The 27,889-nt window shown below is 40.1% G+C and overlaps 1 protein-coding gene across 1 annotated transcript in view; it reads left to right on the plus strand.

The window, feature by feature from the left end:
• Positions 1-27,889, plus strand: part of LOC109484390 (collagen alpha-2(I) chain-like) — a 65,496-nt gene that overhangs the window by 18,306 nt on the left and 19,301 nt on the right. Inside the window, exons 4-26 of the mRNA XM_019787639.1 lie at positions 134-292; positions 2,223-2,415; positions 12,124-12,234; positions 13,443-13,508; positions 15,141-15,191; positions 15,557-15,604; positions 16,449-16,505; positions 17,256-17,318; positions 21,041-22,375; positions 22,655-22,702; positions 23,442-23,495; positions 23,765-23,818; positions 24,055-24,162; positions 24,526-24,579; positions 24,758-24,811; positions 24,938-24,982; positions 25,283-25,336; positions 25,622-25,666; positions 25,982-26,035; positions 26,470-26,514; positions 27,006-27,059; positions 27,485-27,529; positions 27,747-27,800. Coding sequence (XP_019643198.1) covers positions 134-292; positions 2,223-2,415; positions 12,124-12,234; positions 13,443-13,508; positions 15,141-15,191; positions 15,557-15,604; positions 16,449-16,505; positions 17,256-17,318; positions 21,041-22,375; positions 22,655-22,702; positions 23,442-23,495; positions 23,765-23,818; positions 24,055-24,162; positions 24,526-24,579; positions 24,758-24,811; positions 24,938-24,982; positions 25,283-25,336; positions 25,622-25,666; positions 25,982-26,035; positions 26,470-26,514; positions 27,006-27,059; positions 27,485-27,529; positions 27,747-27,800 — 2,851 coding nt within the window. The remainder of the gene's footprint in view (positions 1-133; positions 293-2,222; positions 2,416-12,123; positions 12,235-13,442; positions 13,509-15,140; positions 15,192-15,556; positions 15,605-16,448; positions 16,506-17,255; positions 17,319-21,040; positions 22,376-22,654; positions 22,703-23,441; positions 23,496-23,764; positions 23,819-24,054; positions 24,163-24,525; positions 24,580-24,757; positions 24,812-24,937; positions 24,983-25,282; positions 25,337-25,621; positions 25,667-25,981; positions 26,036-26,469; positions 26,515-27,005; positions 27,060-27,484; positions 27,530-27,746; positions 27,801-27,889) is intronic.

Raw genomic sequence — 27,889 nt, forward strand, 5'->3', positions numbered from 1 at the left:
AATGCTGAAGAAGTTAATGGAGTCAACACACTTATGTATACACATACATGTTACTGATTCCTAAAAACATTAAGTTCTTCTTTCTTGCTAAACTCCAAATTGACATGTTTGCATGTTCCTTTTTCTCTTGCAGGTTTCCTACAGAGTTCACTATTTCAGCAAAGCTGCAGTACTACAGAAAGTCCTTTTCAAATCTATTTGCAATATTGGACCCTATTGGGAGATTACAACTGTCAATCAAACTCTCACCCAGGGATATAGAGCTTTATACACCTAGTCAGGGAATATACAGGTAAGTTCTCTATCTGTATCTGTATCTGTTTTGTTGCGTGTGTATAATAGTGGCTAGCTATTTTGCATCAAATGATTTTTGTTACAACAAGCTAAGGCCCAACATTTCTATCTTGAGGTATTGTTACTTTAAACTTTCAAATAAACATTCAGATCTGTCTCAAAAACCTGGTGACACTCTACAATGGTTCAAGTAAAGGGGAAATCTTTTAACATCTCGATACTGGGTTGATACACCACTTAAACTAGCAATATTTTCCTCTCTCTCCTTCTCATTCTTGGCTGTCTGTAACCAATGGCCACCTGTAACAATTGGCTGCCAATACAGTACAGTACTTTGCCCCACATAATCTGCTTGAAGATTCGTTTCAGAATCAGATGCACTTTGAAAGTAACCCGAAGATTCTTCTTGTCTAGACTGACTCTTCAGGTTTGTTTACCGTAAACAACAACACAACCACCTCCACATGTACCTCAGCTCCTGTGTGTAGGTCCCCCATCAAGGCAGGGATGATAACCCTGAGACTGGGGTCACATCAGCTGTCCCAAGTCTGACAGACTCAGCCCAGGGTGCCCCAAAACTGTCAGCACAGGGAAAGGTGGTCGGATTTTAGGGAGAGTCACCTCCGATGTCACCTCCGTCCTTAAGGGCTAACACACGTTCAGCAGCTAAACGTTTACGGGACTATGACCCCCACCAGCTTCATTGTCCATCAGCAAGAGTGGCAGCATATCGTGGTAGCCTACAGCACTACGGCGCGCAGCTGTGGAACGACCTTCCCATTGAACTGAGAACACTGACTGAGTTCCGGACATTTAAGCGTCGCTTAACAAAGATGCATGATATGTAACGTATCTGGTAGAATAACTGTATATTGTGTAGCTGTTGTTATTGTGATTTGTGAATGTATTGAGTTGTTTTGAAAAACAGGATTGTCTGAAAAACAGGTCAAATGACCTGAGCGCAATTTCCTGTATAAATAAATAAAGTGAAAGTGAAGTGAAAAGAGAGTGGGGTCTCATGCAGTTCTGTCTATATAGCTACATGTAGATCTAGATGTCCAATCATGACTCAGTAGCATTGACTTTTCGTATATAGGATATGCTCTGTACATACATACAACCATGCATACATACATACACACATACATACATACATAACTTTACATGTTCAGGTATCTCATCATCAACTCAGTTGTTTGTCACTCCATCAGAACTCATATTAACAAGAGAAAATCCATAAAAATCAGGAAATCTGTACCGCCAAGTAATGTTCAATTTCTTACTCTCTTGGTAACGCATTGTACCTTGAGGTTATCTCTTTTTCAAAGAAACCAGCATCCACCATCCATACATAATGCCCTTCTCAAATGGGGAAACGAAGGAGAAACAGTCACCTGTCAGATGCAGGCAGTGTCCTTTTCTGCCTAACTGATCCCTGTGCATGAGAGAAGGCTCAAGGAGTTAAGCAATTTAGAGGAGGGACTCTCTGCACCTGGCCTGTATTTAGGATCACCTTGTTAGTGGTGGATGTGACCCACTGTTGTACTAGTAACTAACTGTCTCAGTTATAGTTATAGTACAGATGAAATACTGTATATGATGTTTGCACTTAGACAGTAATTACCTCTTCTTAGTGGTAATATGAGAATGGAATACTGTCTTCCTTACCATTTGAATTTTGATGATTTGGCCCTCTCCACTTGACAAGTAGCATTCTTGTAAACAGTGAATTATGAAGATGCACATGTGTATAATTTGAAAGAAATGGTTCTATAGCTGTAACAGTCAGCTTATCAATTATTATGGTGCAACTGTGTCAATAATGGAGCACTAAATTTTTTTAAAACTTATTGTCATCTCAGAATTTTCAGTCTCTCACTGTTCCTGCAGATTTTTCACTAACTGTCTCCCTGCCGTTATTTCTCCAGTGTGTCGGTTCCAGACCTAGACGATGGGTTGTGGCACAGTTTTGCAGTATCTGCAACCTACGACATGATTGTATTCTACTTTGACTGTGAGTGGATGGACACGTTACACATCGTTCCCAGCCCCCACTACATACAGATGGACGGTATCACCCTGTTGGGAGGCCAGGTTGACTTCAGTGAAGTACCATTTGAGGTAACCTAAGATAGAAAAACTTGAAATTCCAAAAGAAAAAATATAAAGTCATTGTAAAGTATAGTATTGTAAATAGTTATACGTGTACATGTAGTTTATCGGGTTCATACAAATGTAGACTTACTAAATACAACTCATTTTACACGTTTCACACTTCACACTGCATTTAGCCACATGTACATTATGCTATAGAGCACCAAATAAAATTTCCAAGTCACTATGATAATAGTTATGATTTATCTTGTTGATAATGATGATATCTAAAAAGAATATTTTAATTTTTGTATATCATCTTCATGTGTTCCAATCATTTAAAACACCTGGAATGTGCCCCTTGTCCTGAAGCTCAGTGATGACCTTTTTGGCAGCGACTTGCCAGAAGGATATACCTTGGCCTTGTACGTAACACATGTACAAGGTGTCTGGAAGTTGTCTTACTACAGTGTGGTTATCTCCCTAGCTTGTCCTTACTTGACTCCCACTCTCTTGCCAGGTTTTCTCATTTAAGTCTACATTAAAACCTATATTTAGATGCTGTTCACTTCAGTACTTAAAACCATAATTCTCATCCACTTAAGGTACACTGTATTAGCATCCTGCATCTTGAGTCTTTAAAAACTCTCTAACATCTTCAGATTTATTCTACGTCACTAATACCTGAATCAAATTTGCTAGGAACAGATAGGTAGAACTCAGATCTACTTGTGAGCAATAAGAACAGACTGGGAAATTGCTTTAAAATGCCAAATTAAGTGCTTGAATGGTAGTTGGCAGCTGTGGCTGGCAGTTGTTTGTCATGACTATTCGTTGACACTCGTGATCCACTGCAATGATGATGATTACCATCAGCAGCCCAATGTTGCAATGGCTTCCACTGTCTTCCACTGTCACTACTCTGACAGTTCTTCCCCTGCAGTTAGCTTCTTCGAAATGATAACAAATATTTTGAAAGTACTGTTTGGGCCTGTCATGATCTTGACTGTCAGTGTCAGCTTCCATTGATGATGGTCTGTAAGAAAGTTGGACAGTTGTTATCTATGTGCAGTAAGTGACCATATCTTGCAAAACTGCCAACTGTCCCTAGTTCAACCATCAACACAAATGTTACCCATTTAAGAAGTTGGCAGATGTTCAGACAGTGAGCTGCAAGAGGAAGAGAGGCTTGTGTAGAAGCCAAGTTGGCAGCTCCTACAGTGCAATGATGGTTTAAGAGGGGGTTTAAGCCAACCTTCTAATCCTAAAACCTTGATGCAGATGGTGCTCTGCCTGGAACTTGTGGTAGAACATAACCCCACAGAAGGGGATTAGGTTTGTGAACTCAGACAAAACTTGTGGCAGGCCTTAGGGTGTGACGCATTGCAGATAGACTGTGAAGGAAGTAGTTATGGTCCTCTTATCACTGTGGGAAAAGGTCGCTTTCCTGAAACCACTGCATGTGGCCTGCAGTTTTCTGGATCATGCTTTAGGCAAGGCTTGAAAAGAAAATAGTTTGTGTCAGGAAATGTTTGTAGTCAGGAAAATAGTTTGTAGTCAGGAAATGTTTTCCAATGGCGGGAAATTCCCTCACACTTTGGCAAATGGAACTCAGCAGCTCTAGCAGACAATTCACCTTTGTCAAAGACTGTCTGGTATAAAACCTACGACAAAGGTGGCTGCTGTAAATTGCTTCACATAGTAGTAGATGGAACTCCTGACAGACAATCCATCAAAGACCTCAGTAACATGTCTGACCCAGGACCTCACTGTCGACAAACCAACAGACGAGACAGTCTTGCTGAGAAAAGGAGAACATATAGAAACTACTCATGATCAAGAGTAGCAATTATTGATCAGCTACTCTTTTTACAGTCCTTAAACGTTTCCTAACACATGCATTCCCAAGTGTAGAAATTTTCTGCAAGTGTGGAAGAAATTTTAGGAGCTGTTATAGCTAGCTAAGCCTTGAAATGAGGAAGTTGCATGGGGCAAGTTTTCCTAGTGGAGAGCATGGATTGTGACAGCCACTAAGATTGGGACCAGACGAGAAGCCCTCAGATCTTGGTTGTCCCTGGCACCTTTGCTCTCCACCTGTCAGTCTGTGACACAAGACTCATCCACCTTGACGTGGGCAAAGATAGCGCAGGTGAATGGGTTCAGCTGCAAGCACTAGTTTGTTATAGCCATCTGGTTTATGGTTTGGAGAAAACTGAGTACTTCCAGAAGGTCTCTTTGCCAAGGTTGGGATGAATTTGGATGGATCAAAATGGGTTTTTTCTTAACACTTTTAGTAATACTTTTATGTCAGATGTCCTGTTTTTTCTTGGTTTTATTTTGGACGTGTTCTTCATTGCTGCTGCATGCTACTGACCCTTGATTGGTTTTGGTTCAGGTTGATTCCATGGCCAACAGAGCCTGGTTGACCTGTGACAGTCCATGGTGCTTCTTCACAGCATGCACAGATTAGTAGCCAGATCTCGAAGCTTATTGAGCTTTACCAGGAAAAACAAGGTTACACTTTAACCAGTCTTTGAAATGGTTCCAACTTGGAATCAGTGTGAAGGTATATGGTATATAGGCAGCCCTTCACAATCACGAGGATGAAGATGGTCTCATCAAAGGACCCAGGGGATCCATAAAAAAATGATGGAGAATGATATGTCACTTTTAGCACATCCAACTGCATCCCCAGTTGCCTACAGTAACAGTTGTTATCATTAAGAAGGCTAAGCCTGTATTTCGTGCATTATGTAATACTTCTAGTACTTAGTAGCCTGATCTAATAAATACTCTTAGGCTGGTCATGATTGCACTTGCCCTGAGTCTTTGACATCTTCCCAACTCTTGAAACATACTTCTGAGAGATGTCAAGGACTTTTGGTGTTAGAGGCTCCATAAGGCTAATGGAACAGACAGGTGTGCGTGCATATCAGTCTTGTTTGTTCAATTTCCGTCCAGGTGATGTATCTCTTTCTGACATAGTGAAATCTCCTAAGGGTATCTTTGTCATGCTTTGTGTAAGCAGCACCATAGGAGAAAGGGTGTGGTCAGTTATGTGAAGTATGGGATATATGGCAGCTCCTATCATTTTCCCCTGTATAAACAGGTAGTCATCTAAATTGTACATGTAGGTACTAGCAGATGAGTTATATTAGAGAATCTCAAAATTCCATTTTTCATATCTTGAACTCACATCTACCCACTTCTTCAACATCTTCATCTTTTTTGTCTTCTCAATTCATCTACAGTTTATTGCTGTAATCATGTAACTGTGTCTTAATATACGTTAAACTTAATTCCTACACCTGTATGCATTTTACAACTGGCAGAAACAATAAAGTTTATATTCCGGGATTTGCTAAGGTTATCACAGAGCAGACCTCAGAAGTCAAAAGGTAAAAGGTGATGCCATGTCTCTTTATTGCAGCTCTGAATGTAATGTAATTTGCTAAATTCAAGGCAACGGTACTTCTGAGGGCTAACCCCATGATTGGGGCAGAATGTTGCAAGTGTCAGGTCATTTACTGTTTTTCTTTTACCCTTAATGCTTAGCACATGAGGGGGGTTGGGTGGTCTTTGCCCCAGCCGATATTGATCAAAAAGCTGTTCAACAGAAAATGGAAAGGGCATAGGCCACCAACAAGCCATATATACTTTTGCTGGTCTGTCATCTATTTTCTATGATACACATATAAATGTTATCAATGCATTGTATGTGTAGGCATTGCTTTACATTCATCCCTTGAATTGTTGCTATGCTCAGTGTAACAGTTTTACCATTTCAGCCTTGGGTCACAGGGTCAATGACCTATAACTGTTACAACAGTTTTTACTAGTTTATAAGTCCCTTCCACAACCATGGACACTTCTGGATTTTTAGCCTTTGAAACAACGGACATCATTTTGATTCTTTAGCTGTGTCTTTTGGAGCTAAGATTGTCTTTTGACAAAAGACTTTTCTCAATGTCATTTGGAGCAAAGATTAACACTAAGCGAGGAAAGTCACCAAGTCTCTTAGTGTTAAACTCAACATCTTTTGGACAGTCCCTTTCCTTGTATTTGCTTATGTGTCTCGGAAATAAAATGTAATATTTTCAAATTGTGAGTCACCCAATGCTGCATTCAAATTGGCCTTGAACATCTTGAAACCCACTGAGAGCTTAGTAGTGTACTTTGGTGAGATGTAGACATTGTTGTCATTTCTTTTGAAGAGATGAAGATGAGATAGGATAAGATGAACAAACTTTGTGGATAAGGTTTGTAAATGAGATACAGGCCAGACATGTTTAACTAGAGGCCAGCATGTGGCAGGTGGGATGGGAAAGATTAATGACTGGGACAGAGGTAGATAATGTGTGGTGAAAGTGGAGAAAGTGAGAATAATCCTTGAGGCACAGAACTCCAGAGGAGAAAGTCCCGCCAAAACGGAAATGCCAGGGCAGAAGTCAGCCTTGGCAGGCCAGTTTTCGCTGTTGGTGACTTGTAAAGGGGCAAAAAGGGACTAATTTATAAACCTTTAGCAAGTTTTCAAAATCTGATGGATGGTACTTTGAAGAAATAAAATAAACTACATCTGATGAACTTAAGTTTGCTTTCTTTTAGAGATAGAAGAAGCTAGTCTTACATCAGAAGAAGGTCATCTGAGCTTTCTGTAAGAGTAGATACAATGTTGTAAGTTAGAGAAGCCATGCATGATTTGTTATGCCTTGTTTGTCCTTGACTGCGCACAGACTAGGCATGTTGAACAGATGTACAAGTACATGTATATAATGATGTCATCAGAGACCCAGCAACTGGTGTGTTACGCCAAAGGGTGGTTATACCAGCTATACAGATACAGGTAACTGAGCAAGACCTTTGTGTGCTTTCAAGGTCTTGGGAATTATCTCATGGGATAGAAAAGACTATGTTGTGTTTGATCTCAATTGCAAGGTGATGGCCTTTCAAACTACAAGTGTCTGAACTATACTACGACCTCTTGACCTGACCATGAGTGCAAACACAAGTGTAGCATCAGACTGGAGGGGGGGGGGGAGGGGGCTTGTTGAACATCTGACCCAGATGAGGAAGTGTCAAAAGATGAGATAAATAGTTTAATTGCAACAATGGAATTCTAGCTATGCTTTCAACCTCAACTGCCTGGGGGTCAGCAATCTTCCAGATGCACATATAGCCACACAGGTCACATGCAAGAGTCATTGAAGAGAGGTACATGTACACAGGCCATGTTTAGAGGACTGAATAGTATTTTGCTTACAGGCAAGATTATGTCAGATCATTAGAATCTTTGAAGGATGACAGACACTGGTGCAGATGTACTGGCTCTGGTTGATGTGATGTGGCTGTATCAATGTCCATGCTGACATAGCTGTAGAAAGGCAGTAGATATGCTATTTTTGGCACACCTTCAAACCTGTTTTCCCTCTTTTTTAATTATAGCTGACCCTGGAAAGTGTTTCAAACCCAGACAAAACATCCCTAGGGAGATTGTAGGGGTCAGGACCCAGATAATGAGCTAATGCAGTAATGGCAACAGCAGCATGAACAACTGAGTTGCAGGTGTAGATACTGTCACATGTGCGTGTTTGGGGAAACAGATCTGGAGGGAGTTACACCATATACCACCAATACTGGTTTCCATCCATCCATCCATCCATCCATCCATCCATCCATCCATCCATCCATCCATCCATCCATCCATCCATCCATCCATCCATCCATCCATCCATCCATCCATCTATCTACCTATCTACCCATCCACCTATTAATGAATCCATCAACGTATTGCTTTCATCTCATTGAAATGTCAAAGCAGGACAGGCCAGATATTTCTACGTCATTGACATCAATACAAGAGACTAACAAAAAGTTTTAGTGTTCTTAGCATCCTCATATAATGAGTATGAGCAACCTCTGGTATTGGGTTATGTATGTTTTCAATTATTCAGGATATGTGAAACCACAGACTTCATTCTTGACTTTCCTCCAAGATTCCACTTTGTTTCCAAGTAAGTTGTAAGGTGCAGCTGTCTGAAAAGGTGCCTAGCTTAGTTTTCATCCCATTGAAGGCATCCAATGAAATTTCATGGCGGCAAAACGAAAATATTCTGGATGAGGAAATCTGTCAAATATTACACTCACTGCCATTTCTTAGCAAATTGTCATCATTCCATACATAAAACAGTCACATTGTCCCTGGCCATGAACCAGAACACTCCTGCCCACCGCAACTGCTGGACGATTTCCAGTCAACTGTGGTTTGATAATATTTTGGTGACCTGTTCTCAAATGTACGACATAAAAGGCATTGAATGTGACACTCTCTGCCTAGGATGCCTTTTGCCCAACTATAAACTATACCTGGATCCTGGGATTGTTTCCAAGAACTGATAAGCGAACAGGCTTGTACATGTAGATAGCAGTCATTCTGAATGGGTGAATTGTAAGTTATTTCTAGCTGAGCGACCTACATATGTACATTGCACATTTGGAGGAATGAATTCAGGGTGGTCTACCTTTGAGACAGAGAGATACTGCTTGTTCTCTTCCAAGCTATTGATGCTTGGCATACAAATGCATTTTCCCTTCCCTTCATTAGAAAATTGCTACAGACCAATGACATGCATGATTCCCTGGCATCTAGAAAGAAACACAAAGGCGTAATTGGGTTTATCCAAATAATTAGTCCCAGTGTTCCCAATGATACCTGATAAGTCTGTAGTTAGCTATGCCTCTGTCAGCCCCTTTTCAACCTGCATGATTTAGTACTGAAAGACCATCTGAAGGTCTGGTGCAAGAGGGTCATCTGGATAGTATAGGGTTCCTACATGCTGATGATAAATTTTGTCACCCCTGCCATGCATAGTTTTGATTATAGATGCAAGCATGTGTCTGTGAGTGTGTTTGTGTCTGTGTCAGTGAGTATGTGTGTACATGTTATGTGTGTGTGTGTGTGTGTGTGTGTGTGTGTGTGACTGTGTGTGTGTGTGTACATACATAATGTGAATAGTAGAATGGGTGATTATTATCTTTAAATGCTGGTACAGTAGATGGACAGAGTTGTGGGAGTGATAGGACCAGGGCCTCTTATGTTACAACAAGAGCAGGAGTCAAAATCATTAAGTTGCCCAGTGCCACTGAAAGTTCAAATGCCACCAGGAAGTGCCTTACTCCCCCAGAACCCCTGTAGAGGACTGAGTCAGAGATCCAGACAAGTGAGGGATAAGATCAACTTTTGTCCTGGTCTATTGGCTATACATTATTTTGTTTTTTCTTGGAAATGTTGGGAAAAAAAACTACACAAAGCTTTTTGGTCTGTTAAAACAAGATGTGAACTAGAGAGGAGACAAACACTTTGAAGTTCTCTTTATCTATCAGTGAAGTCCTTTTTCTCTATCAGTCTGTTGTCTCTGATTGAAGAGTCAAAACCTTCAGTTCAAGCCCCTGTTGTCAGCCACTTTACCTCCTTAGTAACCCATTGTACAAGAAATCTTCCAACACCCCAGGACATCGGTCCCCCTGTCACATGCAGCAGCCAAGAGGACCATGTCTACCTTAAATCACCAGCTGTTGCCGTGGCTACAGACTTTAACCAGCATCAATGCCAAGATAAGAAGTACAGTACCATGTGTCACGTTGTTTCATACACATGCTTATCAGTGCCTTTATACTGTGGGGAAGAACAACCAGTTGTAACTCGTAAACATGTTCTAATCATAACCACCTTGAGACTGACACTCCTACAGTGTAATTTTGAGGGAGATGAATGACAAACTGTTGGCTCCTCCTAACTTTCCCCAGCAGATGTCCACAATTAAAGGCCTGTGTCATTAACATAATAGAACCCACCAGAAAAGATTGCAGCCTTTCTGATGTCAACACACAGCAACGGAGGGCATCCTGTATATCCTGCATTGCCATAGCAACTATCCTAAACGTCGCGTAGTTGACAAGCAGGTTTTGGTATTGTTTTTTTGGCTTGGAGTCAAGTCTGAAAAGGTGGAGCAGCTGAGGCAGGGTGGGAAAGATTGAAGGCCTCACAAGTCACTTCTCATGGGACTATCAGGTCTCCTTCCTCCCCACTTTTACTAGTCGTGTTGCCAGGCTCTTGGATTATGGCGTGGTTGCAACGGTGGATAATTCTGGTTTTCTACGTGAGTACACTTCCCAATCTGTGTTCTGTCTTCTGTTAAAGCGTGCCATGTGGAAATCTGGCTAAGGTTTAGACTTTGAAGTCTGTCTGATCCAGGTTCTTGTTTGGGTTTAGTGTAAAGACTTTGATATCCGAGTAATTTGCCCATGCCAAAGCGGATGAGGGTGACCCACATGTCCAGCACTCCATGCTAAGAGTGCCCGTGTCAGTTTGAAGTAGATACCACTGCTAAAAAGCCAGAAATAATGCTTCTTTAAGTCGTAAGGTTAGAATAGTCCAGACTGTAGTGGCGTGGGACAAACAGCAGGCTAATCTGCATTAAAAGTCCTTGTATTGCAGGGCTAATACAGTACAGCTGGGGAAGTAAGGTGCTGTCAATGTGAGCAGCCATGTAATGGGGGATGGGTCAGTGTGGAAACAATGAGTTCAGAGCAGACCATTTCTTGACTATATGTTGTCGTGCATTTCTCACATTAAATCTATGCCTCAGGTTAAAAGGAAGCACCTATTGGTATTTAGCATGGGTTGGTTAACTCGTGGTTAGTATTTGGTTTTTCGGAAATGGGTAACTTATAAACGGAAATGCCGACATTTTTCACATTTTTGGCATTGCTTCTTTAACCTGGAATCCTTGTCACTTTGCTCTGTTGAGACTCTACATGTACCTTGCTTGGGTTTAGAAACGATGTTGTTGTTGGCAAAAGTACTAAGCAGGTACATATAAAAAACAGCTCATTTGATTGACAAAAAGGTGTGTTGGAAGTGTCAAGTGGTAGGAAGGTTAGTCTTGTATGATGCATCATCGGTGTCACTTTGGTTAATTGGCTGTTGGCAAACTTATCCAATTTAACCAAGGTTAGTTTGCCAAGTTTCTCCTGAGTGTTCAAAACATAGCAGTGAAAGTAATACTAGGGGAAAGTACTTGTATCCACCAGTACAAAACTATCATGTTCCAAGATATGTCTGGCCTGATTAACAATAATGATTGACAGATGTCTGTACCCCCCTCCCAGGGTGTGTCAGCCATCCCAAATCAGTTTACCATACATAGATAAACAGGTGGTCGAAATTTGGGATGGTCCATTGATGATAGTGGGGATGGGGCAGACACAGATTTTCTCCCTCTTCCTGTTGTAGGGTCAATTTCTTTCTACTTGATCTATTTGTTTACTCTCTCGATCAAACAACTCAGTTGAGACTGTTGTGGCTTGGGGCCATGGCTTTACCCTTGGTACTGTCTGCACGAGATTGTGATGACTTGCATGAGAAGAATTTTGTCTACCTACCAGTACCTAGACAGTGTTTAATCAACTCTTATCAAGTAGAAACTTATAATTACAATCAAGGCATATTTGCCATTGTTGTGTAAAGTGGGTAATTACGAAACTGTTCTGTTGGGCCAATTTAACCCCCTAATTGGTCAGTTGTAAGTTACATGTAGAAAGCATTTCTTTGTGTTCTTACTGTTTCTGAACTACCATATTTCAAGCCTTTAGATCATGGTATCAAACAACAGTATGTAGTTCCTGTTCAGATAATTAAGTTTAACGTTAATATTTCTTGTAAATTCTACTTTCCAGGGCTCCATACAGCAGCTGATGATATTTGACGACCCTCTAGTCGGAGCTGTCCAGTGTTCAGTATTCCTGCAGAACTGCAAACAGGATCCTGTGCTAGGGCAAAATCAACTGGTGGGATGTGCAGTTCCTTCCTTTTCTTTGAAACGTTTTGTTTTGTAAAGACTATTGTGATGTTTTTTTTTTTTATGGAGGAAAGCCCACACAAAATGCCAGGTATGATGAGGTTGACATGGTTGGCTTGAACCCACAGTTAAGTGCCAATTATTTAAGTATCAACAGGAAAACAACTGGTTTGCCACAGGGTTCAGTTTAGTCCAAATATAACTTAATCCTGAAAGTAACTGATTATACCTTGTGGAAAAAAATCCCTGCAGGCCCCATTTGCTATAATTCAGTTTTATGGTTTGTATGTTTAACCAGAGGTGTCATTCAGACTGTTATTTTTGGGTAAGACCTTGACTTTCAATGGGCCCTGACCTGGATTCAGCTGAACACAGTTGGTCTTTTGCTAATGATAGATATTATATTTTCAAATTTCATGAAAACTAATAGGTAAAATCAGGTTGTAAAGATTTGGTCCCAATAATCTCTTCATTCAGTATCCATTTCATGTTTGTATTGTGTCCTTAACCTTGGTGAAACAGCTGGAAAATTGGTCCATGTGTGATAAGAGTTGTTTTGACAATGAGAATTCCAATTATATTGATGTCTAAATCCATAGTCCAGATGTGTGTCTAAAGCCATAGTGTCACAATTCATAATGTGTTTTCAACTTTGCTGGGAGGGGCATTATCATGAAAGAAAAAATATATTCATTTTCTTCTTTTCTTCCTGATTTTTTTTGTCTTAAACCAAAAAAAACCTTATCAATGGTATAGTCCTGTTGATCTGATTCTATGAGCTGTAATAAACGTATTTGCCTCAATTTTAATGTCTTGTAACAATTAGTTCCAAAGAAGAAGGCTTACTCACTGTCCCTAGTAGGAGTGGTTTGGATTAGGGCAGGGGAAAAGTTATGGCATCTCACATACCACAGAAAGAGATTATTGAAGTGCATATGCCAAACAGATGGCCCAGCATCTGACAGAAGCATTTTGGAAATTTCACACAACTTTTGTGATATTGTACACCAGAATTTAGAGATTTTTTGTGTGAATGAATGGACATTTCCACATAAGCATGACTGGTTTAAAGGTATGTACATGACCAAAAAAAAGAAATGTCAGCAGAAAAATTAGTAAAGAAGTTTTTACACAGTTACCATTCTGACACAACCTCTCCCTACTATTTGCACATAATGACTTTTTGTACTTTTGCAGGATTCAGAAACAACAGATAACAGAATATCAGGCAGCACAACAAGAAGACCCAGAAAAAAGACAAAGGTAACAGGTGTCTCTTGTCAAAGTCACTGTCGAATCAAAGTCTGTTTCTCTGGCAATTGTCATGAAGGTAGAAAAACAGATGTAGACATTTGACTGTGACCATGCTGAACATATGTGTACTTGTACTTTGAAATAGGACAATCTAACTTGACATATGCATGTAGCTGCTGACATACATTTTGTACTTGTAAGAATACAATATAATACAATACAATACAATACAATACAATGCATGCACATTCTAGTAAGTGGACAGGGAGAGGGTTAAGGCCACACTATCTTGATTTCTTATGAGGACATTGACCCCTCATGCAAATTACAATTGCAAGGTGCTTACGCCCTGCGAGAATCTGTTACAAATTGAGAAATTATTAGATAAGCCTATTTTTAATGTTGTCAAACAGTAGCTTGAAAGCTCATCTGTACATGTATTTGTTGTTGTCCTATACTTTAATAGTTGCCATGAATCTCTTCATTTTCAAAATTCAGGCACTTTGGCCGTCATTCTTAAAATCAAATTTGTGTGACAGACTATGGCTTTAACTTTAAGCTAATATGAAACAGCATTGATAGTTAATCTTCATATCAGTGAACTAGATCTGAGGTTGATCAGTGATTCATCACACTCATTCCATCCAACACACTGCAACATGCACATAACACAAGGCAGCTTTGGAAAAAGCACCTCCAGCCTTTCTAGATCAAGTTTTATTGTTCTAGGGTTTATTGGCTAATCTGTACCATTGCCAGTTCTTGATAAGCAACGGAAGTGGGAAAACTTGTGCTGCCCGTCTGCTTCTCACAACAGGCAAGACGGATAAACTGAAGTGACTTTCCCACTCATGCAAATCAGGGTCAGAGAAAGTCAAAGTTCTAGAAAGTAAAACCTGTTAGTTATGAATCATACCACCTCCCACAACCTCCTTGGTTGGAGGTATGTATGGAGACTTGGCCAATGCTGGGATAGGAATCTGTTACATAGATTGTATTTAGGAAAATTGACCACTTTGGTCCGTGCAGTTCAACATTTTATCTAATATGAGTAATAAAAAAATTGCACGGATAATGAGAAAGAGTTGTACAAGAAAGTTGAGGTCAAAAATGGCAAGAAAAGATCCAATTTCCCTTACACAGCCAATTGATTGACATTAATGATTGACATTGCACAGTTGACCCACTTGGCAAAAGATTATGTAGCACCCACCTGTTCTCATCATTTGCCAACTGTCAACAATGTTCTATTCTCTGCCAAATGTTGGCATCTATTTTACAAGTCATACTTTGCCAAGCAGAGCATTTGTAAGGGCAGTGTCAGACATGTTTCGGAACACGAAGTAGGTAGCATTCACCATAGATGCAACAGGCTGTGGGCAAGGTTAAAACAGATCAACTTATTTATAAGATGTGAGGAAAATTGCCATTGGAATGGAAGCATGCCATTCATTCAATAAAGTTTGTTAAGAATTAGTCACATTTCCCTAAGTATTCATATAGTACCTTGGTACTTGATGCTTGGTCACCTGAGTTGAAAATTTAATGTGATTTTATGGGGAAAATAATTTTGAGTCCTCATCATATGCTGGTAAACCGGTAACATTAAAAATCTGACCATATTGTTCTCTTTTTGATCAGGTGAAATCTGACTACAATTTTATCTCAGGTGCTTCTGCTGCCCAAAGATTGGTAAGATGAGCAAATTTCTTATTACCTATGGTGAATTTTTTCTTGTTGATATGCATTTCTGCCTTCTACCACACTGAAAAGCAAAACAATTTTGTAGATTTGCCATTTGACATGGTTTGCATGAACAACTGTATGAAATGTGCCTGATGTGCATGAAATGTAGAAAGAAAGAAAGAAAACAACCCTTCCATTTTACATACTTGTTTGTTTGTACATTAAACAGTATTGTTTTGTGGTTTTGTTAGTGTATTTAGTAATCTGCATTTTGTAGTTTATTTCTTTATTACCCACCTACATACATGTGCATTTTGTAGTTTGGTTAGTTTCCTACATTCCATTTCATGTCTGTTTCCCTATATGTGCAGCCAGCTGCTAACTCCAAGCTCTCATCTCTCATACTGAAAAATATCACGGTAGGTAGAAAATCTCGTATCACTACATTCCAAGACCTTTGTGTTTTTATTGTTTCACAATTCTTAGTCGTAGTATAATTCCAGAGATAAATGTGTTATCATGATATTCTGTACTGGAGATAGTTTTAATTTTTTTGTACACGATTGTAGAATTGCTTGAGAAATAATAGTACAGGGTACATTATATTGGGGTGGGGAGGAACTGGACTTACTTGAAGACTTTCTTTGCACTCTCAGAAAAGGCCCTACACTTAAATTACTTGGGTCCCTCCTGTCAAAAATGTGTGTGCAAATAAAATTCAACATGACCACACCTTGACTTGGTCAAATACCTTTCTTGCTCTATGGCTTTGCAAGTTATAAACTACAACATGATCAAAAGTATTGCCACCTGGTTAGACCAAGATTCGTGCAACCTTTGCAACCTTTATAAACTTGAGAAAAATGTATGTCAGACATACTGTACTGTGGGTATATATATATATATGTTATGAAGTTGTAAAGTACCAACTGAAGGTGTCAAAATACAAAATGTGTTTTGTGAGTGTGTGATCTGAGAAAGTCATGAAGTAGACTTTGGTTTCATAATCATGCTAAATTCGTGGAATACATTGAAACAACACATTCTGTGACCTACAATTTGAAAGTAAACCCTATGTCATGGTATAATTTTACAACATAGCAGACATATAGTAGAACATTACAATTGTAATGAAAAAGAGAAATACAAAAAAAAAATACACAAGGAGATGTAGATTAAGGGGGCTGTAGTCATGGGTGCGAGTTAAAGTGTGCTAAGTCGTGCTTCGTTCACATTCTAATTAGATCCTTCGTGATCCACCAGGCCCAGGGACAGTCCGAGCCAGGCATCACCTACAGTGCAGCGCAACAAGCCGGACATGTGAGTAGCCTGCAGCATCCGTCATATCATCTATGGGGGCCTGCATACCCTTTTTTATAAGGCGTAATCAGGCCTTTTTAGTCTTCATAATCTGTAGGCAGCCTTCCCAAAAGTCAACGTAATTTGTAATTATAGTACATTACCTGCAAAGTGTAAAGTCGTAATCAGCTCTGAGACTTAAACGTAATTCGTAATCAGGGGCAAAAATGTCGTGTAATTTGTAATCACTCCCCCCCCATGCAGGCCCTCATCTATGCATGATTTGCCAGATATGTGGTAATTTCCTTGCCTCTAGTTATCCAAGTTCCAACTCAGTTGCCTCCAAACATTTATGAGGACCCTGTCTTATCCTTGGATCGACATAGGTGGCCATTGCACAACAGCTATGTGCCAGAAGTTTTAGATGTTCTCCTGTTTGGCAAAACAATGCAAATTTCCAGCCAAGGTTGAGACAGTCTTTCCCCACAAATAACAAGGTTACAGCAACACATTGTTATAAAAATATTGATTGCTAGAGGAGTCTGCAAACATTTGAGTTCACTTGGCAGTAGCCAGTCTGACTTGGCTCCAAAGTCTGGAAAAAGTTCAAACTTTATTCCAAAGCTAGTAGCACTTTATCACATTGTCACAAGGTTGTGACTACTGAATCTACAGGGTATAGTGAACTTAGGGACTGATACAAAACATTGTTTCAATATGGCATCATTTGCTGTTCTTCGAATTGCTGATGTGGATGTCACTTTCCCACAGGATGTGTCAAAACTTGTCATAAAAGAGATAGGAGAAATTGTTGGAGACCCAGTTGGATCTGAGGTAAGTCTTTCCACTGTTGTTGCGAAATAAACCACCTGTTAACATCTACTTTTCCACTGCATATGATAAGGCAGAAGAAGACAGCATAATAGAGTACTTGCAAAATGACTTCCCTCTGTCAGGTGATACTTAAATATGACTTCTAGCCCTTTTAACTGCTGAGACTCTAAAACAGGCTTAATGGTATTGAACAGCAACATTTACTATAAGTTGGTTAGGAAAGCTATCTAGCCTTTCTTAAGCCCATTTATCCTTTTCCTAGTAGGTGTTTGTGTTTTTCGATTCCTGTGTCAGATTGCCTGACTTGACCATGTTTTGGTTCAGCAACTCTGATGCCTGTGAAAAATTTGCCGAGCTGACCCCATCCCAGGCACCAAATAAAACACACATGCAACAGATAACTACAAGTTCAAAGGCGAAGCTCAAACTGACTCGGTTTCAATCAGGCAGTTAAGAAAGTTACAGGTAGTAGGTCCCTTGACTTACAGGTTCAATAATGCAGGAAGAAAGGGGTAAAAGGTTCCATACCAAGAACTAATCACTGCAAATACTCTTGTTAGATGCCTTCTGTGGTGATCACACTTAATTTAAGATACACCTGTTACTGTATACAGCTTCTAATAATTAGCTTGCTTTTGCATTTTTATATATCTCAGCATGTAGCACAATGGTGTGCTTTTTAAAGGAGTGATAGGTTTATTAAGTTACATGCATGTATGTGTACAAAGAAAGAGTTAGTGATGCATGGAGGATGATTTCTTTCTTTTATAGAGTAACGTTGTAAACTCTTTTATAGTTGACCAGTGGTTTTATGTGCAAACACTTTCCCTGAGTGCACAGCTTCATTACAGACACAAGTAAGTTGTTTCACTGAGATTACAAACTCTGAAGGCAGTTTTAAATTCAGTGCTGCCAGTCAGTGTAGTTCCAGACTAAATCCTCTTATCACAAAATTTGATAGCAAACATGTGAAAACAGCCTTCCAGAGTAAGTGATAATCTAGTGAGAGGGCAGTTAACGTGGACAGGTCTGTCACTCAGGAATGCAAGACGAATGATGAAAGTAATTCCACAAATGATGGGTCATGATCAGAAGGATATTGTCATTTCCAACTTATCTATTTAGCCTTAAACCACTCAATTTTTGTTTTCAAGGTATACGGGATACACGTCAAATAATGTCAGTTGAGTTATGGTCTTTAATAGCCATTGAAAATTTCGGAATTGGGTTGTAGCATTTTGTCTTCAGGGCAAAATAGATTGAGCAGTATTGTTATTACTCAGTTTGTATACTTGTGAAGATGAAGAAGGGGGCGTGTTACCTTGTATTGTTCATAGCTCTTTTCATCTTTGAGAAGGCACATTGTAATTGTTGGAATGTAAATTTGGGCCTTGAGGAATTGCCATTCGCATCAGTTACCCAAGGATTACAAGGTGCATTAAAAACTTGATTGAACCTGGAATTAAGTGGGATAACGCAATTTTTGGGGTGTAACTATAAACTATAACCTATCAATGTCCACCAAAATGATTGTAAAATGTTGAAAGGAGCCATTCCAAAAAGCTGCTCTTGGCTTTGAGACAGAAAACAAAGATACAGATCGCTCTGTTACAACCCTGAGGCTTGGAGATGTGCCAAAGTCATGACTGGTAAATAAATTGTTGTTAAGGGCCTGGAGGGAAGGCTAACATAGCCGTGGTCCAGGCTGCTAACAGCCTTTGTCAGAGGGTCATCATGGGTAAGTCCTGTCTCCTGGACAATGTCATTGAGGTTAAAGTGTTCCAGGATTCTACCTACAGGCTATGCGGCCTTTTCTTTACTCCATAACTAGAAGGACGTGGAAAAAAGTTGTTCTAAGTAGTTGAAGCTGTGTACAGAAGGAACTTGTTCAAAATTTACAGGTATGGATGTCAGATTTATTGTATCGTACTGTGTGGGAAACTTGATTAACATTACATGTGCATCTGTTTACATTTTCTAGTTTTACATTATGTATCTTTACATATCTTGATTAAAGACCAGGATATTACAAGATTTTCCAAAGGCTAAGGGAAAAGCAAACATTAAGAAAAGCTTTGGGTTATCAAAGTTCAAGTTCACCTGCAATAATGATGTATCCTGCTACTGAAACCACAGCAAAAGCTAATCTCTGTATCTGTATCTAAGGATGGTGAATCCCTCAGGGCATTGATTAAATCCGAGACAGATGAAGCAAGGACATTCAGAGAAAAATGGCTGTATCAGTTACATAGTCAACTTCGGGTCAAGATTATTCATAAACAAGTGGATCATTGAATGTCTTGGCTGGGCCAGAGCGACACGAGGTCAATGCTGAAGGTCACTGTCTTGACCAGGGTACCTTAAACCCGAGCCTGGTGTCATCCTTCTAAAATGGTCCCTGGCAAAACTTCTTGCAACGATGCCAGAGAATTGTTTATCGGTGTTCCTGCCCTGCTGTATGACGTACATGTACTTATGCGTAGGTGTCTTCTACCTGTTTCTTATCTATAACTGCTGGTGAATGTTTGCGTGTCTTGCATGTTCTTAAGTGCTAATCTAATGCATGTGATGAATGCTAATTTGCCTAGGGAACCTAACAACATTTTATCCAGTGTCAGGCTTCGAAGGTGTTGCTAAGATACTAAGATTGGACTATTTTGGTTCGAGTTATTGTTGGATAAATCAAATAATGAGGACAGAATGATGTGAAATTTGTCGTCAGACAAAGTTGACCACACAGTTAATGCTTTAATTGAACTGGTCTGCTGTTGAAGTGCAGAGTAGGAATTCACTCTTCGATTGTTGGTCTCAGAATTCCATTCTTCTATTGCTGATAATTCTTTTATGATTGGGTCTTGATTGGGGCATAAACATTTTGTTTTAATACAATGTAATTATTTCTTTGTATGTCCAATTGATTGACATCATTGCAGTACAAAACTATTTCACTCTCAATGTCATGTCTCATTACTTTCAGTTCTTTAGAAAGTAATGACTATGTTTCAGTTTTCAGATCTTTTTTAAGGTACAGTGCACTGGTTATGATACCTGTTGATCTGATGCGCATATGTCTGAAGTTAGACTTAGGGCTATGAAGAGAAAATTTGTGATCATTCCTTCCAATTCTAGACTGACCATGTTTTCACATAGCTCTGAGCTCAGGTCAGTTTCCAAGTAGCTCCAGGCATCAGACTTAAAAACTTGCAGGCTTTGGATCAGGGACCATGTAATTATTCCCATGTGATGATAATTTTTAAAAGCTTAAGTTCTAATCTCACTATAATGAAACAATTTTTTGTGGGTCAACATATGAAGTCAATAATAAGATTAAAGTAAAATGTTCTGAATGCCCATCCTCCCTCTATGTCATGAATGAATGGACAAACTTTATCCCACAATTGTACAAGGTACAAAATTTGGTTAATAATTTTTGGTAGCTGTAAATTTTCCAGGCCAACTGATGTTTAGGCCACACCAATCAATTCTATCTTGCAAAAACAAAAAAGATTCAGGTTCTGAATCAACTCCAGATTGACGTATGTTGACGTCATGGCCCCTATCGTAGATTTTGGGGCTATCAGAGGATGCCTAGGTTTGTTTTAACTTTTTTTCATTGTCGACCCATATTTTTTCTGAAAAAACAACAACAACAACAACAAGAAATCAAATCGGTGTGGCCTAATCCTACTTTTAAATGTTGTAATGTACATTTCTCTCCCAAGTCCCCAGGATGGGATCTGCAGCAGAACTACACACTGGACACGAACACGACCTCAGGTGACGTCCCCGGCGGAGCGCTCTACAACCTTCTGAACCAAACAACACGAAACATAGTCACAAGGACTCGCAACGGTACCACGAGTATACCAGGTAGTATTCCGTCTGTTACGTTTGAAACTAACCCTGACGTAGAGGAGGGAGTAGGTGTGTTTGACACAGAAGGGGATCCGACGGACGGACATGTTTCGATTTTCGAGGAACAAGTAGCACCTCCGCCTCAGTTCCCAGCAGGCCAGGTCGACTTGGACCCTGGAAATGGAGACAGTGTTCTCTTGGCTCCAGGAACTGGAGAGGGCGTGGTATCGGTTGGCAGTTTCCCAGCTGGCCAGGTACCAGTAGTTGATGATGAGACGGTTGTATCTGCTGTAGAAGTAGAGTCAAATGGCAGTGTCATAGAGAGCAGTATTCCCTTTACTCCAGGTGAGGTAGCACAGCCGCAGCCGCCGTCAGTTGTCACGGGCGGCGCCTCCAGCGAACCGGTAGACATCGATGGCGGATTCAGAGTCTTACCGAATGGCACCATTGTTGGATACGGTTTCGTAGAACCCAATGGCTACCTGGTGGACGCAGAAGGAAGCAGAGTCATTGGACCAGACGGCAATCCCATCCCGGTACCAATCGAAGGCCCAGAAGGACAGCCGCAGCCCCCTGCAGTTATCACCGGCGGCGCCTCTGGTGAACCGGTCGACATCAACGGTGGCTTCAGTGTCTTACCAAACGGAACCCTCGTCGGGAACGGGTACGTAAATCCTAATGGTTTTCTGGTGGAGGGGGATGGCAGCCGAGTCGTGGGACCGGACGGGAATCCCATCGCAGTACCGGTGGAAGGACCCGACGGACAGCCCTACAGACCAGAGGAGTATCCAATGGTCATAGGACCGGACGGAGGCCCTGTGATCGGTCCGGATGGCTACCCTCTCATACATCCCGTCGATCCAACAGGTCAAGTCGGCCCAGACGGGTATCCAGTTGGACCAGACGGGTATCCAGTTGGACCGGACGGATATCCAGTTGGGCCAGACGGGTATCCAGTTGGACCGGACGGGTATCCAGTTGGACCAGATGGATATCCAGTTGGACCGGACGCCTCTCTTGTTGGTCCGGATGGTTATCCATTATACCCCACACAGGTTGGCGTGCCGCCGGTGGTGCCTAGCTACCCCGGTGGCATGCCTGCTCCAGGTGCTCACGGGTACGGTGGCAGGGCTGACCCGCCGGGGTTTGTGGCACCAGGCCCAGGAGCAGGACCCAGGATCCCACCAGGAGCCAGGCCAGGGGTGAGTAGCATGGTAAAACAAAGGGAGAAGAAGCAAAACTTATAATGGGTGTGTTTACTTATACTTATGTTTTTAAAGGGAAAAAGTTGCACTTGAAGGATTGGAAGGAAATTGTATTGTACATTGTGTAAGTGAGAAAAACTGAATGGAAAGAAACTTTTACATCAAATAGATTACATATATGTCTAACATTGAGTACATGTACAATGTATATGATGTTTGACATACAACTAAGATGTCTTTCACTAAAGCCCAAAAAACTTGACATTCTGTTGGCAGCTCTCCAGAGAAGAGTACATCTCACTGTTGGAGGGAAGCTGGGTACCGGTCAGTAGGGCTTCAACTTAATATTATCTGTTTCAATATGTGTGACTGCATATGGGTAGATTTCTGTAGACTTCGCTAGATATCCAATGATGCCAATCGATAAATCATGATAATGCAAACTGATCATTTGCAACAGTTGCTTTGTGTTCAAGGTATTTGTGTAGTGTTTGCTGGTATTACATGTAGTATCTAACCATACCCTGTAGTATACATTTGTGCATACTACTACTAATACGTGACATCTGTTTCATCTACAAAATTAATGCCAAATGACACACATGTACCATATGTTGTATTTATGACAGAGATCACTAAAAACACTTGTGCTCAGACATACATGTGAAGTGTGTTAATAAAGTACTAAGTAGTATTTGTACTAAATACTAATGGGTATGTTAGAGTTTGTTTTGCAGATAGCCCAGTGATGATGAGCATGATAGCAGTGATTTCAGATGAAGACTATGATACTCACAATACTGTATTAGATTCTGTTTTCCACTTCATCCATAAGTTAACTTAATATTGGCCTAAAATCACATACTGAAAGGTTAAGGGAATAGATTCAGTTTTTGTATGATTGTACAAGTCATGTATCTCTAACTCCAACGTAACTATTAGCTGTCTTTTCTTGAATGTTACTTTTAACAACCAACTAACTAGGAGTTACTTTGTTGCAAAGTTTTGAAATTATGATGTTTCTGTTGTTTGACTTGTTTGTTTCCTTGATGTACATGTCCAGGGTCCTCGGGGGATGCCAGGAGAACCAGGGCCACAGGGACTGAGAGGAGTCAGGGTAAGTAAGATGACATAGCAACTGCCTGCCATACATGATAGACCTTAGGCATATCCAGATATCTTTGTACTCCATATGAACTTCAAAGAGGGACTTGTCTGGTCAGTCCTACTTCAATGATCTTGTTTGGCTATTGATAAGGTGCTGCAATAACTTGATATTCAAATTACAAAACATTATACGAATATAAGAAGTTCAACATAAGTACATCAAGGTTTGCAGCAAAAAATGATGTGGTAGTCTAAAGAGTTATTTTTTGCTATCCCCAGGGTCCACGAGGACAACGTGGAAGGCAGGGAGAGAGGGGACCTCCCGGACCTCCGGTGGGTTTTAGGTCAACAAGTTTACATGGACAAAATGACACTTTTCATGCACTATTCACTGACTATTATACTTTCCCTGTGATATAAATTTGATACATGTAGTTTGAGGTGAACCCAAGCTTTTGAGTGGGGCCACCAACTAGGTGAAATAAAAGTCCAGACAGATAAACAAACAACCAACCAATATGCAAGAAATATGGAATATAACAGAAAGAAATATTTTATGTATTTCACAGGGCCCACAGGGCATGATGGGTGCAGGAGGCATTTCAGGGAGACCAGGGAGGAAGGGACCTGCTGGCAAACGTGGGTCACCTGGTGACCCGGGAGAGAGAGGGCAGGAGGTGGGCAACATCAGTGCATGTTGGATCCTGGTAGACCACGGAACTGTATATCTCAAACTGTTGGTACAGGCTTGGGCAGAGATGCATGATATACATGTATTTAATAAGTCACAGGTGGTTTACATCTTGTAAAATATGTGTATATTGTTAGTAAAACTTGCTGAGTATTGTGAATGTGCTTTGTGATGATGAAAAAGATCTACACACGCCATCATGACCCTGGGCACAAAGTAAAGTTTGGAAGATCCTGACTGACTGTACAAAAGTCAACTGTGGACTTTGGACAAAAGTTATATCTTTAAAATTAATAAGAACTAACGTTATGGCCTAGACCAAATTAACCCATCATGTCTGTGCCCATAGGGTAAGGATGGAGACCGTGGAAACATGGGACTACCTGGAATGCCAGGGAATCAGGTATGTGCTGGTAGAGATTCTGGAACCTGAACACAGAACTTTAAACTTAACAAATGTAGATCACAAATGTTGATTGCACAAAGATTGACGAACAGACAGTATTATGTCTATGCATTCTGTATTGATTAGAATTGTCATATTGTTATGACTGTCTCATGTGGAACTGTCTCTGTTTCAGGGTTTTAGTGGGAAGCCAGGGAGACCAGGAATACCAGGGGCACCTGGACCCAAGGTGAAACTTTAAACAAAATTTACACATACTTACCTAACCTGTGATCAAAGTTGTACTGAGCTGCTATGCCCATCCTTTTTTGTAGACATTATAACATATTTAATATCTCTCTTTTATAATCCTAAGGGAGACAAAGGTATCCCAGGTATGGATGGACCATCGGGACTTCCGGTAAGGAGCTACTAAGTTTTTTTCTTTACTATGGCCTTTGATTAAACCCTTCTGTAGTTAAGGTCACATGTACAGTCTGCAACATATAACATACTGAAAATAAATACCAATGCAATTCAGAATTTTGTAAGTCTTCAATGTGGTAGCCTGGGTACCATCCGGATTTTTGCTCCGCAACGTTGTGCAGCGAAAATCCGGATGGTACCCAGGCTATGAATGTGGTATCATTGATAAAGACTTCAAGACATGTAAGAAATTTGTACATCAGTTTACACATGGTTCCCTTCGTCTTCCCCCCAGGGTGAGCAAGGTGATCCAGGAGACAGAGGACCAAGAGGAAATGAAGGACCTCCAGTAAGAAAACTGGTTGCTTTATCCTTAAACAACAAAAGTATACGACAAAAGCACAGTGTTGCTTCTTTTGTTAATGAGTATATAGTACTTCCATGTGCAGAAATGATACATATTGGTTGAGAACTGAAGCTACACTAGCCAATATTGCATCTAAAGACTTGGCAGCTTTCTTGGTATGAAAGTAGATAAACGCCCAGGACTGCAGGACAACATTAAACATCCAATTCTATAGAATAGCATGGCCACCAGTATAAGACTACCATTTTTTTTCCTGTTGCTCTACAGGGTTCTGCTGGACAACAGGGTTTACCTGGACCAGCTGGACCAGGGGTAAGGCATCATTATATCATCTTTGTTTGTTTGTTTGTTTAAACCTAATCTTTATATAGCAGGGACTAGTAAATGTCAGTAAACAACTGCTATACAAATAAAACACACCGATTTCCTAGTTTTAGAAATGACAAGATTGGATTAAGTCGATGCGACATATTGTGGTGTATGAAGAGAAACATCTGGATGTGTTTTGGAAGGACATACATTGTGAAAATCTGTTGACCTGGAAAGTAATATTGCAGTTGTGCTTAAAGCAAAAGTCTGGATGTTCAGTGCATGATCCTCTCTTGGTATGTGTTATATCCCATTTAGGGTCCAAGAGGGCTGCCAGGAGCAGCTGGCAAGGAGGGGAAGAAGGGACCGAAGGTCTGGATATGCATCTCTTTTGCAGTATTGATTTAATATGTGTTTTCATATCTTACAGACTTTGCATGCTCAGTTTTAGATCTGCTTGGAATGTAGGTGATAGTTAAACCTATGTGGGAAGGACAATGGAAGGCATTTCAGCACCTAAAATGTGGCCAGTTTGCATTTTCGGCAAAAGTTAATATTGGTAAGACAAATTTGTATTACATTGGTTACAGTTATTTTCAATGACCTGCTCTTAGAAATTTTACAATATAAACATCTGTTTAGCTCAAGCTACAAAATTAATACTGTAGTTGCCAAGTGTACACTTTATCTAGTATGTAGTGTTAGTGCTATGAAGGTAGTTTGGTTGTTTCTTCATCAGAGGAAGGTTTTTCAGCACCAAGGAGAGTGACCATGACTGACTGTTTTATCCCTGTGTTGCTGTGTAGGGAGACAGAGGACCATCAGGTCTTGCTGGCATCAGAGGCAGAACAGTAAGTGTTGTGGTCCTTATTGTTGTCTTATGATAATTATGGTAAAACTATGATATGATATATAATATGGTATTCCACATGTACCAACACAGTTGAGCAGAAGTGTGGCTTTAAGCTATAATCTCCAGGGGATGCAAACTTAGGCCTCTTGTATGCATTCCTCATCATCATCATCATCAGAAGAAGAAGGATAAGAATAAGATTACTAATCTGTTTTTCATATAAGAAGGATACAAAAAATTGCACGCAAAGTATTTATTATACAATAATATATTGATACTGTTTACCATGTACCATACTTGCTACAATAAACAAACTTATCAAAAAGAAACAGAAGCAGAAAAACTAGTGCTGTTGATTGTGAAATATTAGATTATTACACAGACAGTTGTGGCGAGCTAACTTTGTATGCTCCACCTCTACGGAGGATGAATGATGATGATGATGAGATTATACAGATGTGAGTTCCCGTGATTTTATATTCTCTGTAGGGTACACAAGGCCCGCCGGGGAGGAGTGGACCAAGAGGCATCATAGGCAAGGCGGTAATTACTTAATGTGTATCCAAATGTCCTGCATGAAACCTGTACTCACATGTTGATGTCTATTTCATTGCTAATCCTGGTAGAGATGCTAAGTTCATATGTATGTATGATTGTATGAAATATGTGGTCATCATGATCACCTTATCAGTTATAAGCTGCCTAGTGCCCACATTGTATTCATTATTTGTCTTGCTGCAATGTACTAAGTTAAACTTTTTTTTACAATGATGTGACTACATTGAATTTATCTGCTGGTTGTTGTCTGGAGATATTCTTTAATGCACCAGTCTTATGTACATGTAGCAGAGGGACTGTACAAGTAGCTGCATGTAGATTTTAAAGTTAAGCCTAAATCAATGAAATTCTACCATGTTTCTGGTGTACCTAGAGTACGAATATTCAAAGCTAATCTTCTTTTCTTCTAGGGTATTCCTGGACATCCTGGTTTAAAAGGAGAACAAGGAGAAAGAGTAAGATTGGTTACTTCCCTTTGATACCCCGTTAAACCTTGATAATGGAATTACATATAGATTCCTCATCACTTGGATATAGTAAAAATTTGTGTTCATGTATGCCTGATAATTGAAACGGATGGTATTAGTGTTTCATCCAATTAGTTTAGATTTATGACTAACCACATGTAGTTCAAACTTTAAAGTTCAAACTTTAACATTTTCTCCTATTTAGGGACCAGAGGGACCAATTGGACATAGAGGACCTGCTGGAAAAACAGGACAAAAGGTAGGTAGATGGAGAATAAGATAGATATGTTTTGACAACACAAATACTGATACATGTGCATGTACATATATGACTGTTAGCTTTTGTTA

This window comes from Branchiostoma belcheri, unplaced genomic scaffold, assembly GCF_001625305.1.
Source record: "Branchiostoma belcheri isolate BF01 breed outbred unplaced genomic scaffold, Haploidv18h27 scaffold7, whole genome shotgun sequence".
Lineage (NCBI taxonomy): Eukaryota > Metazoa > Chordata > Leptocardii > Amphioxiformes > Branchiostomatidae > Branchiostoma > Branchiostoma belcheri.